At 31.5% G+C, this 16,695-nt stretch overlaps 3 protein-coding genes across 3 annotated transcripts in view; 1 reads left to right on the top strand and 2 right to left on the bottom strand.

Moving 5' to 3' along the window:
- The window catches only part of HELRODRAFT_178596 (hypothetical protein), a gene marked incomplete at both ends in the record, with an annotated part of 2,363 nt that extends 1,522 nt beyond the window's left edge, over positions 1-841 (bottom strand). The window contains one exon of the mRNA XM_009026711.1: positions 700-841. Coding sequence (XP_009024959.1) covers positions 700-841 — 142 coding nt within the window. The remainder of the gene's footprint in view (positions 1-699) is intronic.
- Positions 842-6,695: 5,854 nt separating this feature from the next.
- HELRODRAFT_178595 (hypothetical protein) lies at positions 6,696-7,403 on the top strand (the record flags this gene model as incomplete). The annotated part of the gene is made up of 2 exons (XM_009026710.1): positions 6,696-6,778; positions 7,094-7,403. The coding sequence occupies 2 exons, from the start codon at positions 6,696-6,698 to the stop codon at positions 7,401-7,403; spliced, it is 393 nt and encodes a 130-aa protein (XP_009024958.1).
- A 378-nt stretch (positions 7,404-7,781) lies between these two features.
- Positions 7,782-12,423, bottom strand: HELRODRAFT_178594 (hypothetical protein; the record flags this gene model as incomplete). Its single annotated transcript, XM_009026709.1, has 7 exons — positions 7,782-7,924; positions 8,391-8,465; positions 8,523-8,626; positions 10,210-10,370; positions 10,596-10,741; positions 10,816-10,878; positions 12,246-12,423. 7 exons carry the CDS (start codon positions 12,421-12,423, stop codon positions 7,782-7,784), a joined length of 870 nt encoding a protein of 289 aa, XP_009024957.1.
- Between the last annotated feature and the right edge of the window lie 4,272 nt (positions 12,424-16,695).

Genomic DNA, 16,695 nt, shown 5'->3' with positions numbered 1-16,695 from the left:
CGAACTACAAACATATTAACGCCAAACATTCGGTAGAATTTATAGAATATATATATATATATATATATATACATATATACATATATATGTATATATGTATATATATATAAAATATATATATATATATACATATATACATATATATATATATATATATATATATATATATATATATATTATTGTATAAATTCTAACAAATTGTTGACCGAAATGTTGGCATTAATCCATTTAAAGTTTGTTTTTATCAAATTGCTTTCTCTACTTCATCGTGAGTCTTCTCTATAACTTAGTCGTCGTCATACCTATATAATCAGAATTATGAAGCCCACACTCACCAATAATAAAACATTTGAACAAATATATTAGATGGCTATGATCCATTATTGATTCTGGTTTACTAGTGCAGTTGTTTTTCATCACAAGAGATTGCGTTCTTTGCTTGGAGTAGTATATTCGTAGTTTAATACTATCATTCTCGTTGATTTCTTGGGCGTTATTTTTAATGATTCTTTTCATAATTTTTTCGTCCTGTTCGAAAGCGGTTGACATATGATTCTTATAATTACTATGTTATTTTTGTTACTACTGTTGGTTGCATTGTTGTTGTTGCTACATTTTTGTTCTTTGCGTTCTATTATTTTCTGGAACATGGAATTTTTATATCCATTATAAAGACGGCATCACGAAGACGTGACCAACTTGAATCCACTATATCATTTATCATCACTAAACCCTTTGAAAGCGTCTTCCAAATCTCTGATGAACTGCTGGGTTTTTTTGAGATTGTTGACACAACAAGTATTATTGCGTGGGCATCTCGACCTTTTAGAATGATGCACATTTTTTTAGCTTTAGACTTGCCCTACTGACAACCAGAGCATGACCCGTATCACGATCAGCATTATGATAACTGCAAGTAAGTAAAACGCTAATAATATCTGCTCTTCTGGTGAGGACGAGATCTAGTTGATGCCACTTGCGAAAGAGCGGGTGTCTCCATGACATCCGATAAATTTCCTTGCACTGGAAGAAAGTGTTTGTCACTCACAGTCCGTGATGATTTAAAATCTCCAGCAGCAGAGTAGAAAGATGGAGCGTATGCACTGAGAAAATCTTTCGGAGCCCTCAGCAGGCAGCTGCATACAACTAAGCAGTGTATTTTTAACAGCCAAGCCAACAGCGTACAACCTAGATTGATTCAATGACGTTCACTGCCAATAGAATGCATAACTGCCTCCTTCCGTGTTTCAATCATCAATCTGTATTGATGCTGGAGTGTCCTCTTTAGTTTCAGCAATGGCCATAGTTTCAATCCTGGGTAGACAGATATGGAGGGTCAGCTGTTATCCAAGCAGCTGAGGGGCCCAGGAGAAAGACGAGGGTCATTACAGCCTGGTTTCAGTTGAGTTGCAGGAGTTGCCTAAATTGACCAAAATGGAGGTCACTCGCCTTAGGGACTCCGGCTCCTGTTTTCTTTCAGGGTTAACTCCCTTAGCTTTTCCTTAAAAAGGTAATAGCAAGGCAGCTATGTTCCTATCTACAGAGGCTTTCGTCAGACGACTCTGACTTTGGCCAGCACAGGAGAAGATGCAGGGTCTGCGTGTCCGGCATGCATGACGCTACCAGGTTAATCGTACTCAGCTGTGGTGCCAAAGTAATCTGGGCTTGTGACTAAACACAGCCTCAGCTTTTCCTTTGGCCCACCAGCATATCCTTTCATTCTAATCTAGGATTATTTATTGTAAATAAAGCAAAATGAAAATAACTTTTATGATAACTTTTATGATAACTTTTTTAATTTCAGTTAACTGTTCACAAATTCATGATAATAATATTTTTATAAAATAAAAAATAAATGAATTCATGTGTTAACTGAAAAATTACCATGAAAAATCTGCAAATAAAAATATATATGAGTTGGATTACACACCACAAAGTCAAGCTGTTGGTACTTTTATTAATGAGATGAATCTTAAAATTAATTATCAACCTGACAACTGAGATATGTAATTTTTTACAAAACTCCAGATGTAAATTTAAAAAGTATTTGTATTATAAATTTTTTATGAAAACAATCCGTCAGGACTGCTTTATTATACAGAATCATTGACTTAGTTGTTTTTTTGAATGGTCAAGCAGTTATTTGATTTTGTGGAAAAAATATGTTCACTGGTTATATTTAAAAAGAATCATATTTGTTTTATATTAATAAGTAGTTTCATTTTCATGTTAATAAGTAACTTTCACATTGTAAAGTATCATACAAAATCAAATGATATCAAGCATATTTTTTTCTGACAGTTTCCTTTTTGCTCGTTTTCATTGCAATAACTTTTACTGTTATACAGGCAAAATATAACACACAAATTAGCCTCCAACATTATACTGCAGCTTATATGAGTATGAACCAAATTTGTTAGCAACTTATCCAGAGCATTTTCCAACAAATGAAATTGCTGCAGTAAAAACATCTATCGAGTTCATCCACAGGTTGTCTAATGAAGATCACTTATGTCTATCAAGATTTAGCCAGATGATTAAAAAGAGCAACTACTCTATGAAAATTACAGTTTTTTGGAGATTGCATCATTGAAACTTAAATTTTTTTAATGGGGCTCTAGGAGGCCCAAACGGCCCTAAGTACATAGCTATAAAAAGATTTGTTATCATTATATTATTTTTATTTAAAAAAAGTGCACATTTTTAATTTTTATTATAAGATGTATGATATACATATCGGATATTCTTAATTATATATTAAATAATTACCTTTATTAATTAAATAAATTAATTAATTAATTGCATTACATTACAATATGATTGCATTACATACAGACAAACCAAAAAAACATAGAATAGATTATATATTATTTATTAAAAAAGTAAACAACTTACTAACTTTTTGTATAACTACTAAATGAGCTGAGTCCAGTCGAGTAGCCGAGTTACCAAGTGTCTATTTAATATTTAAAGAGTTTGTTTCGGCCTGTCTTACTTACTGAGCAGTCAGTAGTAGTAGTAGTGAGTTGATTGAGAGAGACCCTGAACAATGAAAAATATTACAATATCGGATTTTAAATCGGATATAATGGGAATAGCGATAGATATTTATAGTGATTTTACCTAATTTTAATATAATATTATTTTATAATATAATTATTATATATCATATGAATTATACAGTTAAATAGAAAACACACAATATTATATTGAGGCAAAAAATGGTCAGACTAATTGGCTGACATGGCAGAATTACAGTTGGCTGACTTGCACGCCGAAGATAATGAAACACAATTTTTCTAAATTTAATCAACACTACTTATTATATTTTTTTATTAATATTATTCTTTAAAAAATCAAGATCTGACAGACGCAAAAAGTGTTACGGCATGCAAGGCAGTAGTATAAAACGAAAAAAAAATTAATAAATAAAAAAAATAACAAACTGAGAAAGAAAAATGTTTGAACATGAAAAGTATTGAAAATAAAATAAAGTAGTGGTATAAAAAGGCAAATTAATAAAGTATTTTGTTGATGGACTAGATAATGATTTAGTGATCGATAAGTAAAAGGAAAACTAGAATGAGGAAATAATATAGTTTTATTGAGTGTTAGTTTTCCTGATATGTTGATTGAGTGACGACTTGATAATTATGCTTGCGTTGACGAAGGTTGTGTGTTGTAGTTTTAATTGGTGGTAGTAGAGGATGATTGACGTGGTTGCTATTTTCTACTTCTTTGAACGGTCTTAAATCGAGTGTGTTGAATATTTGAGTGACGGTAAGATATGATGCAGGTAGGCAGATAGTTGAGACAAATTAGTTTTTTGATGAGAGATTGTAGTTGCTTAAGTTGTTGTTGTGTAGCAAAACCAGACCAGGAGGGAACAGCATATTTGATGTGTGAGATGATAAGTGATTCTGTGATGTCGAATAATTTGATGCCTCTGAGAACATGTGAGCGGAGTGTTTTGAGTGTGTGAAATGTTTGAAAACCTTTTGTGATGATGTGATTGATATGAGGTGCTACATTAAGTGTGGGGGTGAATGTAATGCCTAATATTTTTAACTGATTTGTGCAAGTAATAGATGGGTGTTCTGGAGGTAATGTTATTTTCTTACGGCAATTGTGAAGGATGAGTTTGAATGATTTATTGAGGTTAAGTGACAGATTGCATTGTTTTGACCATTCGGTTAATGAGTTGAGTTCAGATTGGATGGTGTTTAAGTTAGATGATAGGATGATAAGGTAGGTGTCGACAGCGTATTTCATGACTTGATTAGAGCTATGAAGAGTTTTGAGAGTAGAAGCATTGACGATAAATGTAGATGGTTTAAGGACAGAGCCTTCAACTACACTAAGATTAATAGGTAAAGTAGATAAAAGAGTAGAGTTAAAAAAAAGTAGAATGACCCCTGTTAGAAAGAAAATTTATTATAAAATTGTAGAAGTTGTTAGGTAGAGGAAGAGAGATAACTAATTTGAGAGTGAGAAGTGATTGAGAAAGTCAAAAGCTTTAGAAAAGTCAAGAGCTATAAGATGAACATTATTATTTTTAAGAACAGTTGTTATTGCAAAAGTAAGAAAGATGATGGCGGATGTAGATAAACCTGTAGGGCAAAAAGCAAACTGATCTTGTAATAGTGGTTTGATGAATTGATGATTGAAACATGGATAGATGAATGACCTAACGATCCTAACGATGAATTTTTCTAGAATACGTGAAAGTATGGGGGTGATAGATATTGGGCGATAATCTATTTGTGATGATAGGTGTTTTGTCTAATTGAATAATTATTCATAATATGTATTTAAACAAAGATTCTATTAAAACAATGCAGTATATTGTGACAATATCTTAAAATATAGTGGCTGACTTGAAATTTTATTTAACGTACACAGTATTTGGCTGACTTTACACGAAAACACAATTTTTCTTAATTTATTCAACACTAATTATTATTATATAATTGAATAATTATTCGTAATATGTATTTGAACAAAAATTTTATTAAAATAGTGCGGTACATTACGACAATATCACAAAATATAGTGGCTGACTTGAAATGTTTATCAATGTACTCAGATTTGGCTAATTTTTCATGAAGCAGTCTCAATTTCATTTTTGTGACCTACCTCAGGAGCCACTTGAAGCAGTCTCAATTACGTTTTGTAACCTTGAAACAGTCTCGATTACGTTGACATCTCCGTCTGTTCTTTTATGCATTCTAAGCACTCGAAAAAATTACAAACATTTTGGCCATTTCTGCAGTTGACATAAAACCACTTTCTACAACTTACGCAAAATCTTTGTTTCTCATAATGTTCAACATTTTTACAACACCGATTGTCTCCACAAATGGTCTAATCATTTTCAGCCAAATACCGCAAAAATCAGCCACTATATTTTGTGACATTGTCGCGATTTACCGCATTATTTTAATACATTTTTTGTTCAAATACATATTATTAATACTATATCAATTATATTATAACAATTTTTTTCGATTACATTGAGAAAAACTGTGAAGTCAGCCAAATTGACCATCTGATATGCAGTTGTTTAAAAATATCACAGAATTGCATCGTTGTTCAATTTGCAATTCAGTTTTTTAGTTTTTTTCATGACGAATTTCAGTTTATTATCAAGTATGCTTAGTTCATAAACATAATTTTTATTCATTTTTTGCATTTTCATAAGAAGCTTTTTTCGACAATTATTTGTCATCATCAGTGTTGAATACGGTTTTGTTTCATGTGTCTGTTAATTGACTTTGTTACTCTGTCTTCACTAAGTGAATTTGTTCAAATTCTGACTTTGTTACTGAGTGTCTTCACTAAGTAAATTTGTTTGAATTTTATTAAATAAGTAAATTTGAACAAATTTAGTAAATTTGTTCAAATTCTGACTTTGTTACTGAGTGTCTTCACTAAGTAAATTTGTTTGAATTTTATGGTTGGTGTAATAGTGTAAAAATAAAATAAAATATGATCAAATTGCGCTTTATTATTTGTTATTTTAACTATTGCTGTTTTTGCTAAATTTGTAATCTTTAGATAGAGGATCGTAAAAAGATATTTGTAATCTTTTGATCGTAAAAATCCACCGTGGAGCCTATATGTGATCCTGCGGTGAGGTTTCCAGCAACAAATGTCAGATTTTTAGCGAGGTTTGAAGCGAAGTAGTAAATGTGATTTATGTAGTTACTTGGACTAGTTTAATGTTTATATTACTGTTGGCATTCAAATAAAGGTTTAACAAAGTCTGCATTTGAAGCAGTTGTGTTCATTTATAGGAAATCTTGAACCTACGTAATAACGAAAACTTGACGATCTTTGGAAGCTACAACACTGGGATTAGAAATATAGAGATCTTTGGAGTTATAACATTGGTGTTGGTAGTTACGAACGTTAAAGGTTACATAACATTGGTGTCAATAGTAAGATTTTTGATAAATCGAAATTTTCTGCAATAAAAAATGCTAACGCTGGAAGAACTCAATACAACTTATCAGAGAAAGGAACCAACCTGTTCCTATTTCAAATGCTCATTGCAATCGTAATGATGAAGATGATGACGAAAACGACTAGGAAGGTTTTGAAAATACTGGCGAAGTTGGCAGTAATAGAGACACTGAAACTTTTAATATGCATGGGTCTACTTCTCGGACCTTTCGGCCAGCAACTCAATCGTAATGATAGAGATGATGAAGGATGAAGGTTTTGAGAATAGTACAGATTTTGGCAGTGACAAGGACATTGAAACCGTTTATATGCAGTAGGACTACTACTCGGATCTTTCTGCTAACAACTCGCCTGTTTTCATCGATTATAACAACAGCATTAACATTAATAGCCACAACAATTTAACATTTGATGATGATTTGGATAAGATCTTAATCTGAAAAGCATAAATCTAGAGAGTAAAGAGGTCAGTGATGATAATTCTAATGTAGATGCAAATATTCATACCGAACACGAATTGGTGACAGATGATGTTTCTAGTTTTGAGACGTTGAACCGTTATTGAGTCTTGCGTTAAAATCGTTGTTGCTATTAATGTTAATGCATTCATTGTTATTGATGAAAACAGGCAAGTTGCTAGCAGAAAAATCCGATTGGTAGTCTCATTGTATATCAAAAGTTTCAGTGTCTTTATCACTGCCAACTTTGCTAATATTTTCAAAACCTTCATTGTTGTTTTCGTCATCATTAAGATAACTGCCTTCCTCTACGTAAACACGTGCGACGCTGTTGTCAAGTGCATTTTAGTTGTCACAGGCGTCGCAATTATCATGTGCGTCACAGATATCACGTGCATTGCAGTTAACACGTGCATCGCAGTCAAAATCATCTGTAGAAAGAATGGACTTGCGATTGTTAATTTAATTGTAGATAGTTGAATAGGCTTGTGATATTTCATTTCATTTTCAATATTTATTTGCAATCAACAACATATAAATTTAAAAATGCGGAGACCGAATAAGACTATATGACTTGGGGTGGCCACCGCAAGTAGATATATGAATAGTTAATGAAAAGAAATAAGAAAAATAATTGGGGTAAAAAAATAATTGAGGATAAATAAATAAATGTTCGTGTTGTACATATATAAACATATAAATATATAAATGTCTGTTCGTTATAAACATAAACATATATAACGGCTTAATCATTCATAAAAACCATTAACCCGCGTCATTTATTTTCACGTATTCATTAATATAGTACCGGGTTGTGGAGTCGGGATCCAGTGTCAATAAAAAAGCGCAGAATTTTGACTAGAACTGTTGCAGGTTTGTAATGGCTCTTAAATGGGAAGGCACAAGTTCTGTCCAAAATTTAAAACCAGCTATTTTTATGCTTGTCTGGATTATTTTGAGGCGGGTTTTATAAATATAAAAGAAAGGGATGTGGCTAGTGGCTGTAGATTGGATGGAGTTGCTTAATGTGTAGAAGTTGATAAAATGGGGTGGAAGAAGATTGTTGTTTGATTTGAAAACAAATAAGGCAGAGCAGTAAAGGTAGATAAAGTTAACTGGTAAAATTTTGTTTGCTAGAAAGAAAGGTTTAGTATGGAAATAAGGTTTGAGGTTAAAAATTAAACGTATTGATCTTTTTTTGGAAGAGTATTAAATTATTCAGATGACTTTTGGACTATTTCCTCATAATGTGATGCATTAGGTTAGATGAGGGTTAATGAATATATAATAAAGCGTTTGTAGAATAAAAAGAGAGTTTATATGATGCCAGGGTCTTGTATACATGATGCAGGCTCAGCCGGGCACATTTTTCGTTTGTCCGATTTGCTGTCTAATTTTGTCTTCGTATTTTCGATTGTCACTTCGTTAAGTTCAGTAATTTTATTAGCTTCTCAAAATTCAGCCAACTGTTGATCCCATTTTTTAAACATTTCGGCATAGGTACAGTTGTCTCAGTTCTTCCATAGAACTCGGCAAGTCGAACTTATCAGGATCGATTTTTTTTATTAGAGTGTTCCTTAAGCGGGTAATTAAAACGACCTTCGCTCCTTTCGAATCGAGGTTTCGTTGTCGTAGTTTTTTCCTCTGATAATTTGTACTGAGTTCTTCCAGCGTTAGCATTTTTTATTGCAGAAAATTTAGATCTATTAAAAAAATTTTTCCGACATCAATGTTGTAACCCTTAACGTTTTTTATTGCAGAAAATTTAGATCTATTAAAAATTTTTTTTCCGACATCAATGTTGTAACCCTTAACGTTCGTAACTACCAACACCGATGTTATAACTTCAATAATCTCTATATTTCTAACACAAGTGTTGTAGCTTGGTCTACTTGTTTGAGTTTTTCTGATTCTATCTGAAATTCCGCATTGTTTCTGCCTTTCCCCGTAATCATCACCTTATTTTTGTCTTTGTTGAGATACAACCCGTGATTTTTGCTACCAACATGTGTTAGTTAAATTAGCTTCTGTAGACTTTCTTCACTGGAAGTTAAAAGATCTATATCGCCAGCAAACCTGAGATCTTTGACAGTTGTCCTTCCTATGTCAATTCTACCTAATTCCGAATTTTCCATTTTTTCAATTCCTCTTTCTAACAATGCTATGAATAGTATTGGTGATATTGGATGTCTACCTTTATCTAATCTCCAAGTTCTCTACCTATTATCACCGCCATTTCTGATTCTTCCTAAAACCCTTTTAGTACTTTGACCAGCTTTTCTGATGTCCCCATGTTTCTAACGTTGCCCACAAACCTTCATGCCAGACAGAATCAAACGCATTCTTAAAATCAACAAAGCAACGGTAAATTGTCTAACAGCTACTTTTTGCATCTTCCATCAGCAGTCTCACCGTCAGAATTTGTTGGATCGTGCTTCTATCCTTTCTGAAGCCTGCTTGTTTTTCATGCAGATGTTTCTCTATGATCTTTACCAGTCGTTCTTTTATGATGGTTAGCATGATCTTGCATATGTGCGGAATTAGTGCAATTGATCTGTAATTATTACAGCATAACCAGAACTGACTTGCACCATTCTTCTGGTCACTTTCCACTTTCCCAAATTTTTTGACAAATTGTGGGAATTTTTTTACACACGACTTGTCCTCCTGCTCTTATCAGTTCTATTGGAATACCATCCTTCCCTGTACTTTTGTTGTTCTTCATTTTACTCATTGTTCTTGTTATTTCTTCCCTTGTTATTTCACTTTCTTCTTCATTGATTATTTTTCTGCTTTTAAAATTTCAAGCATTTTTTTGTATGTGTTCTTGTCTGTGAACAAGTCTTTAATATATTCAGTCCATCAATCCCTAATTTTTTTACTTTCTGTTAGAATGTTTCCGTTTTATCTTTAATAATCCTTGACATATTTTTCTGATTTCTTTTTAACTGTTTAACCAGCTGGTATGCCACTCTTGTCTTGTTTTGCTCAATCATCGTCTCTACCTTTTCACATTTACCATTAATCCATCTTCTTTTATCTGTTCTGACACTTTTTTTTATTTTTTGGCAGACTTCTTTGTATTTCATCTTATTTTTTTCACTCTGTCTTATTGTCATTTCCAAACTTTTTCTTTCTTCTACAAATTTCATCCATTTCTGTTCTATCAGTATTAAATCTATCATGTTCATTGTTCTTTCGTCTGGTGACTCCCATGTACATTTGTTGTTGTTTTAACTCTTTGTGTTTGTGACACAATCGTTGGTCTTTTCCAAACTCTAATAACCTTTCCCATTTATCATTTCTATTTCCTGCACCGTATTTCTCCATTACTTTTTTAAATCCAATGTTGTCACTTCCAATTTTAACATTCCAGTTCCCAACAATGATTTTGACATCTTTCTTTGATAATGCTTTCAATGTCCTTTGAATCTGGCATACCTCAACCTGTCATTTATCGGATTGTATTCAATTAATGCTTTTCTTGCTTTCTCTCCAAGAATCATTTCCAATCCATGAATATGCTCTGTTTCTGTGCTTGATCATAGCAGTTTTCCGTTCTCCAATTTTCCACTTCCTGTTTATCTAACTTCACACAAACCAATTACATCATATCTGAACCTCTCAAGCTCCTTTTTCAGCATCGCATATGTTCCAACTTGCCACAGTGACCTCAGATTCCAAATTCCAACTGAACTTCATCTTCATTTTACTTCTTTGAGACTTAATAACAAATTTTGTATTGTAGCTTCTAGTTCCCAATGCTGCAATGCGGCCCCTTTTGTCCCGGGCGACAACCGAGCCGGTATGATTATTTGCTGTTGTGTTTACCGTCGTGTTTGTAGCGTTTTTAAAACAGTTTAGCAAGCTCCTGTCAACCCTCCTCCTTTACCTGGACTTGGAACCGGCACCGAAGTCCGGTAGATTGCAACCCCAGTGGTGGTGTTAATAAACACTAATAAATCGGTGGAATTATATATATTTATATATATATTTAAAAAAAACAATAAATTATATATATATATATATACAATTTTCGAAAATATACTTACTCATTTTTTCAATATATATATATATATATATATATATATATATATATATATATATATATACATACATAACAACAACAGCACACGTTTAGACGACATTTTCCCCAAGATCGGGGGTTGCCGTTTGGCTACCTATGATGAAACCGAAATACCCCTCGACGCCATTCACATCTGTCACTCGCTTCAATATCACGCAACCCCGCTTTCACTATGTCCTTCTCTACCTGCTCTCTCCATCCCAATCGCGGACGACCCCTTCCTATCACTCCTTCAACCTCGAACTCCAACGCTCGCCTAATCCCGACTCTTTCATCCCTTCTCAACACATGTCCATACCACCGCAATCTCGATCTCCTTATTAATGTCACAATGTCATTCAGTCCCATCATCGACATCAGCTCTGTACTACTCCTCATATCCTTCACTTTAACCCCACACATCATCCTCACCATAGCTCTTTCAGCCCTCTGCTGTACACTTTCCTCCTCTCTTCTCAACACCCAAGTTTCACCACTATACACTATTGCCGCTCTCACACATGCTTTATATACCCTCCCTTTCCTCTTCACTGACCATTTCTTTCCACACAATACCCCACCCAGCTCCCTAAATTTCATCCATCCCACACGAACTCTAGCCGTAACAGCGCTCAAACATCCTCCATCCACGTTCAGTTTAACCCCTAAATAAACAAAGCTTTCCACTCTTTCAATACCACCACTCAACCCCGTCCTTGCGTCCATCCTATTAATCACACCATGAACACATTCCTTACATTAGAACGTGCCTTACACCTTTTTCAGTGTCCCCTCACACTACTTCATCTCTTATGCACCCACTTCTGACTTCTTTTACACAATACAGAGTTAGCCTTCACTCTCCTGTCACATACCCCACAGGGGTCTATTTTACTTATTACTTGCTTCCCACCTTTGCCACTCACCATTACCTTCGTCTTACCAATATTAACTTTTAACCCTTTCTTTTTGATAACACTTTTCCATCTGTCAAATTTTAACTGCAATTCTTCCATGCTATCAGCCATCAAGACTGATCAAAATCATCTGCATACAAAATTTAAAATAACAACCCCTCCATTATGTTTTCACACACAACATCTATCACAATTGCAAACAAAAATGGCGATAACAAAAACACAAAACAAATCCATCTGATCTCCTGTAATGCAGCCACGTCAACCATTCTCATCTGCAATTTCTCCACCACTTCCAAACTTCTTTCTGTCAACGTGCCTACATTCTAGGTACCAAACCTCTAACCACTTGGTCTACAAGTGGTTGGAGGTTTGGTACAACCATAGTGCCTTGCACCGCAACACTATAGAGTGGGGTGCCAGTATCCAGACCATCCACAGGGCTTTGCACCGCAACCCCCTGGACTGGGTCTCCGGGGATTTTTCGCACTTTTTTCTGCTGGATACTGAGGACCATTGTCACTTCTGTCATCATAAGTATTTTTTGACTAATTTTTACGCAGGACGCCCTTCCTTACGCAACCACAGTTATAAACAGTGGGCCCAGCCTTTGATGATCCAACATCACTCACAAGGCAGTGAGGGTCAGTTTAATGTCATAACAAGGACTGAAATATATATATATATATATATATACATATGCTGGTAAATATATATATATATATATATATATGTATGTATATATATGTATGTATATATGTATATATAACACTTTTGTGTTTTAGTTTCTAAAATAAATGAATAAACATGTCGATAAAACCATATAACAAACAATCCATCAACTGAATAATTATTTAATGATTGAAAAAAATATATGAAAAACTTATTTATATATAACATTTTACTTTAAAGGATGGCACAATGTGGGCCGATTTAATCAGCCGAGCTAATGATCATATTTTATGTATCCCATATATTTCAATTAATTCTATATGGGTTACCTTGGCTTAAATTTTCTCATTTATTGAACTTGTCCTGCACATTGAACGACTTTCTTCGTCTTATTGTTTGTGTTGCGTTGTTCTATCTAGTTTTAGTTTAGTTTTTTTTGCTTTGGTTAGAAATTAATTTTTAATTAATTCGTTTTATTTGTAAATCAATCCTCAATCGTAATGCAACCCGGTTACCTTTTTTAGCATTTTCCAGCTAATTATGAGGTTAATATTAATTTAATTATTTTTTAATATTTAAATTTAATGTCGTTTGTTAAGTTTTTACTTTGTTTTAAATTTTAATAAAAAGTTTTTAATTTACTTACTAGTAGACACTTAAACTTAGAAGACAGGCTTTTGTTTTTCCTTTTTTAAATAGTATTTAATAAATACTTTTTAAAATTTAATCTTTAATAATAATAAATTAATTTTAATATTTTATTAATGAGTTATAAATTAAAACTTTTATTAATTATAATAAATTAATATTTTAATATTTTATTAATGAGTTATAAATTAAAACTTTTATTAATTATAATAAATTAATTTGATTTTGTTTTTCTATTACTTTTTTTTAATTTTTAATATTAAAATTTATTAAAATTTAAAATTATTAAATAAACTAGAAACAAAAAAATTCATTTAAAATAATAATAATTTAAAATACTAACATGCTAAAACCAAATAGTAAAGTTACACTATGTAAATCAAAGTTTACTTTATTTTTATAGTTTAATTTTTAATAATTAATTCAACTTTTAACATTTACACAACTAGCTAGTAGTTATTGAACTAAATACTCAATACTGAAATGTCCGAATTTTGATGTTATGTTGTATACTGTTAAGTAGAATGTTCAGGTTCCAGTCATAAGTTTTTCAAAAAAGATCTACACACCAGTGACTATCAGTGTAAAACCGTACCAAGGAAATTATCAATCCTTCCATTCACTATCTATGTATCTATGTCTATTTTATTCATTATTTACTTCTATTATTTGCATAGCTCACAAAGAAACCTTTGTCCATTGAACTTTATTTTATTGTTATATTATAATTATTTATGTTAAGTTTCAGATTCAGTTGACCTACTCAAATGTTAAAATGTACTGAAAAGGCAGATTGTTTTCTGAACATCATTTAATTGCCCTCACTTGTGACCCCTTCATTTATAATTATTCCTCTTATCATCTGATGAAATTTGAGAGATAAATATTTTATGTCCTTTTTATAATCCATTTTTTTCTTTATTACAAATTCCACTGCCCCACTTTTTAATTTTCTAAAGTTTCCCACCTTGGTTTTCTAAATTAATTTTTTTGCACTTCCAACTCAATTTTATAAAATTTATCATTTTAATCCTTATCAAATTTCTTCTTTTTTTAAACCGCTTACTTAATAATATACAATATTTCCCATTTCATCAATTTAAATTATCTTCTTACTTATTTTTGTTATTTTATTTATTTAATTTTTTACTCATTAACTTTTATACGCTCTCAACTTATGGATCCTTTTTTCTTTTGGTTGTATATGTTTCCATCTTCTGAATATCTTTCTAAATCGGTTGTATATTTGTTGTGATGAAAGATTTTTTCATTCTGTAAAAAACGAACTCTGCCAGACATAGAGATGGTACAGTACAGTACGCAGGGCATAAAAAATAACAAAGATAAAGTAAATTAAAATAAAATAAATTGATTATGCTGTAATAAACTAAAATATTTATGACAAGTGTTAATACAATATAATGAAAAAAGAAAATAATAATTAAATTTGATAAAAAACCACAGCTAAAAGAGGTATTTAAAGTTATTTGAATTACATTTTAAAAGTTTTAAATAAATATGTCATTAGGACATAGATAAAAAATTACATACAATCATTCATTCACTTAGGCAAATATGACATCACTCACACAAATTTGACATCTCATATAAGATGGCTTAAATACTAAGTTTTGATGAACTGTTATTTTATTTATGGCAAACTGATGTCACTGAATTTCATGATATTGTATTAGTGAACACTTTTATTTGACTTGTTTATATTGTAGTCTTAAGGTTTTGTTACAAGAAGCAGAAGTTTTGAAATTAGAATTACTAAAGTTAACACATAGTCTGCAAAAATATAAAGTTATACAGAGTTTTGAAAAGTTGTTTAAATCATATTCCTATTCCTAAAACGTTTCCTCTTTCCTAAGAAACAAATTTGGAAATGTTCTCCTTTATTGACCTTTATCACAGAAATTTTATTATTTTAGCTCATTTTTTAAAAACATAAATTAATAAAATCACAGCCATAATATCACCCTGCATAACTGCAGAAAAACGTTGGTCATTAAAATATTTTAAATACTTTAGGAAATTTAATATAATGTTTAAATTGAAATATAAAATCTTATCAGAAAACTGGAAAACATTAGAAAATAACATGATAATCAATTCGATTGATTTTAATGATATGTATATATTTTTATATTGATTATACTTATATATATATATATATAACACACATATATCTAATAATTATATATATATATATAATATATATATGTATATATTATATGTGTATTTATGTTTGGAAACCTCAAAACAGAAACATTTAAAAATAACCTTCATCTAAAACCAAGATATGTGGATAACATTTTGTGGCTTACTGCAAGCCAAATGTGATTAATGAACTGCTCAAGACACTAATATCTAAAGTTAGTTAAACCATTTTAGTCAGTTTTGAGTGAGAGAGAGAAATTTCTAGACTGCTGATTATGTAAAACAAAAAGTTAAATGTATTTGTCTCAATGGGAGAGTCAGATCGTTTGTCAATCGTGCTTTCACCTATTAATATTTGAGTGTTGAACGTGATGCTAAACTATAAAGGATATTAACTTATTAGTCATCAATGAGTACAAAATTTCTGCAATCAAAGGTATCAACAACTAAAAAGTACTACTTTTGAACATTTTCCAAAACAAAAACAATGAAAACAATGACTAAATATTCTTTTATAGAAACCATATAATGATTCAATTTTTGAAACGTATCTTTTACATAACACCTCTTAACACCTCCAATCTAGTAAAATTTAGAATGTATTATAGAAACGCTAAAACAATAAATCTCCCCGACATGATTACGCACTAAAACGTAGTTCTTTAATATATTAGTATAAATGGACCATTGACGATTGTACACGTCAATAGATTTTGGTTAGAGAAACTACAACATATGCACAAAGAGGAGGTTCTATCAAAACGCACTTGGAAACAGTGCGTAAAATATTATTCTGTGCCGACGTACAAATGTCATCAGATATTATAATTTCAAGCCTCTTTACAAGAATCTCTACGCTTTTTGTAATATCATTCAACATGTCGCCATGTTTGTCAAATGTACGCAATATAGTAGGTTTTATTGGATTCAAATTAATACTATCAACTGCCTTCTTCAAAGCAAGTTCATATTGCAAAAGCACAAAAAAGTACGAAAAAACAAACGTAGAAAATTTGTAATTAAATTTGTTATCAAATATAATTTTGCACATATCAACCAACCTGACTGAATCTTCGGAATCTGAATTGAGAGAGTTTCAGCTTCTTTCGCGATTATTTTCTTGCTATCAACCAAACACGTTAAAATTAGAATTTATAAAAATCCTTAATTCATATATATAAATATATATATATATATATATATATATATATGAAAAATTTGAACAAAAAATAACTTAGCCTAAAATATTATTAAAGAAATACACACAAATATGGCGAAGAGAGCAAAAAAGTGATTTTATTAAAGA

This window comes from Helobdella robusta (assembly GCF_000326865.2).
Source record: "Helobdella robusta unplaced genomic scaffold HELROscaffold_49, whole genome shotgun sequence".
Lineage (NCBI taxonomy): Eukaryota > Metazoa > Annelida > Clitellata > Rhynchobdellida > Glossiphoniidae > Helobdella > Helobdella robusta.
This window is presented reverse-complemented; position numbering and strand designations above follow the sequence as displayed.